At 43.7% G+C, this 1948-nt stretch overlaps 1 protein-coding gene across 1 annotated transcript, besides 2 other annotated features; it reads right to left on the bottom strand.

The window, feature by feature from the left end:
* Positions 1-1948: a sequence feature (heterozygous, non-Esmeraldo-like haplotype).
* Positions 2-141: a microsatellite.
* Positions 442-1929, bottom strand: Tc00.1047053509409.10 (protein kinase, putative; the record flags this gene model as incomplete). Its single annotated transcript, XM_797485.1, has 1 exon — positions 442-1929. One exon carries the CDS (start codon positions 1927-1929, stop codon positions 442-444), a length of 1488 nt encoding a protein of 495 aa, XP_802578.1.

The following is a 1948-nucleotide window of genomic DNA, read 5'->3' as shown; positions in this document are numbered from 1 at the left end:
AAATTAAATAAATAAAAAAACAGAAACATCGCCACATTTAAAACCAAAAAAAAAAAAAAAATTAAAAAGTAATTAATAAATAAAAAACTCCAGTAAATAAAATAAATCCATATCCAGATAAAAAAAGAAATAATAAAGAAAATTGTCCTTCCGTACGCTTCAAAAATCCACAATAACTAAGCCAAACAAACAAGCAAACAAAACACGTACAGAAACAACGCAGGCCACTCGCAGCTAAACCGTCGCTCAATAAAAAAAAACACACGCACACACACACAAAAGAAAAAAAAAAAAGTAGAAGGCCAAAAAACATACGCGTAAGCCATAGAAAAAGAATACATTCGCTCTATTTTATTTTTCATTTTTGATGTCTACTCATCCCTACACCCCTTTATTCTTCCTCTCCTGGTAGGTCTAGACGTTCTTCCATGTATTCTTTCCTTATTTTTTAAGGGCGGCTGGACCCACTTTTGCCTTCGCATTCATCACTGCCTGGCGTGTTGCTTGCGAGGCCGGTACCAGCGGTATTGTCTGCTTGTAACTTGTTTCGTCTCCCTCCTTGTCGCCCGTCTCTATAATGTCCTTTTGGATAGCATCAATCTCTGCCTGCATGTCGCGCCTGTGCTCCTCATCCACTGTCTCATCATCCATGATATCCGGGGAAAGCGGTTTTTGCCCTTCTTTCGCGGCATCCTTTTTATTTTGGGAATCAACGCAGTATTTGGCACGAAATATATCAAATATCTTCAGACGTTTCTTCACAACAGTCTGGTTTGGCAAAGAGGCGCTCTTCCAGCCCTGCTCAGCCTGCTCCTCACTCATCTCCTGACTCAACTCTCCTTTCACCGCATTTTGTTTACGTTCTTCCTCTGCCTTTTCTCCTTCTTGCTTCTGTGGTTGCCATTTCTTTTTCTGCGGCACTTTTGGGGTCAACGGGGAATTGACACCCCCTGGCACGGGCGGCGTGTAGCCGTGAAGCGTAAAAAACGGATGCCGCAGCGCCTGTATCGCCGTTAACCGCTTCGTGCTGTCCTGCTCGAGCATCCGGACAATCAAATCCTTCGCCTCCTCGCTGACACCTTCCCAGCCTTGCTTAGGGTCAAACAACACCCCGCGATTAATGCGCCGCAGGAGATGGCGTCTTTCTTCACTTGTCGTCACTTGCCCGTGAAACGGTGGGCGACCAGAGAGCATGACAAAGAGTACAATCCCAGCAGACCACACGTCGACACTCTTCACTAATTTTTGTGTGGTGCAGAGTGGTTTCGTGCCTTGAGCCTCAATCCCACGTATCACTTCTGGCGCAATGTAGAAAGATGTGCCGCACGGTGTTGACTGCACATCCCACTCTTGTACCAGTTTGGCGAGACCAAAGTCCGCAAGTTTCACCTCAATATTCAGCGACTTTTCCCAATCCTCCTCTGTAAAGTCACCACTTTTCTTTTTCAAAGAACCCTCGTTACCGATTGGATTCACAATATTAAGCAGAATATTCTCCGGCTTAATATCGCGGTGTACAATACATTGTCCATGCAGATAATCAATACCGCACAAGATTTGATACATGATTTGACGTGCCACCCCTTCTGGTATAAAATGATTACGTACAATTAATTCAAAAAGGTCCCCTCCCATTAAATCCAATGAAAAATAAATATGATGTGGGGTAGTGATGGACTCATGCAATTGGATAATATTTGGATGTGAAGTACGTCGTAAAATCTCTTGTTCATGTATCACCATTTCCGATAACTTTCCTCTCAACATCATTTTCTTAATAACTTTAAGAGCCCGCATGGTATTTGTCGGGCGATGTCGTACGGCGACCACCTGCGAAAACCCACCTTTCCCTAATAACGTGGCATTTTCAACATCATATAAAACACGGATGTCAAAAGACTCCACAACAGGTGTGGCTGGAACATGCATAGGTTTGTGTGCTGACAAC

This window comes from Trypanosoma cruzi, genomic scaffold (genome assembly GCF_000209065.1).
Source record: "Trypanosoma cruzi strain CL Brener 1047053514047 genomic scaffold, whole genome shotgun sequence".
In the NCBI taxonomy this organism is placed as follows: domain Eukaryota; phylum Euglenozoa; class Kinetoplastea; order Trypanosomatida; family Trypanosomatidae; genus Trypanosoma; species Trypanosoma cruzi.
The sequence above is the reverse complement of the archived record's forward strand: the minus strand, read 5'-3'. Positions and strand labels throughout refer to the sequence as shown.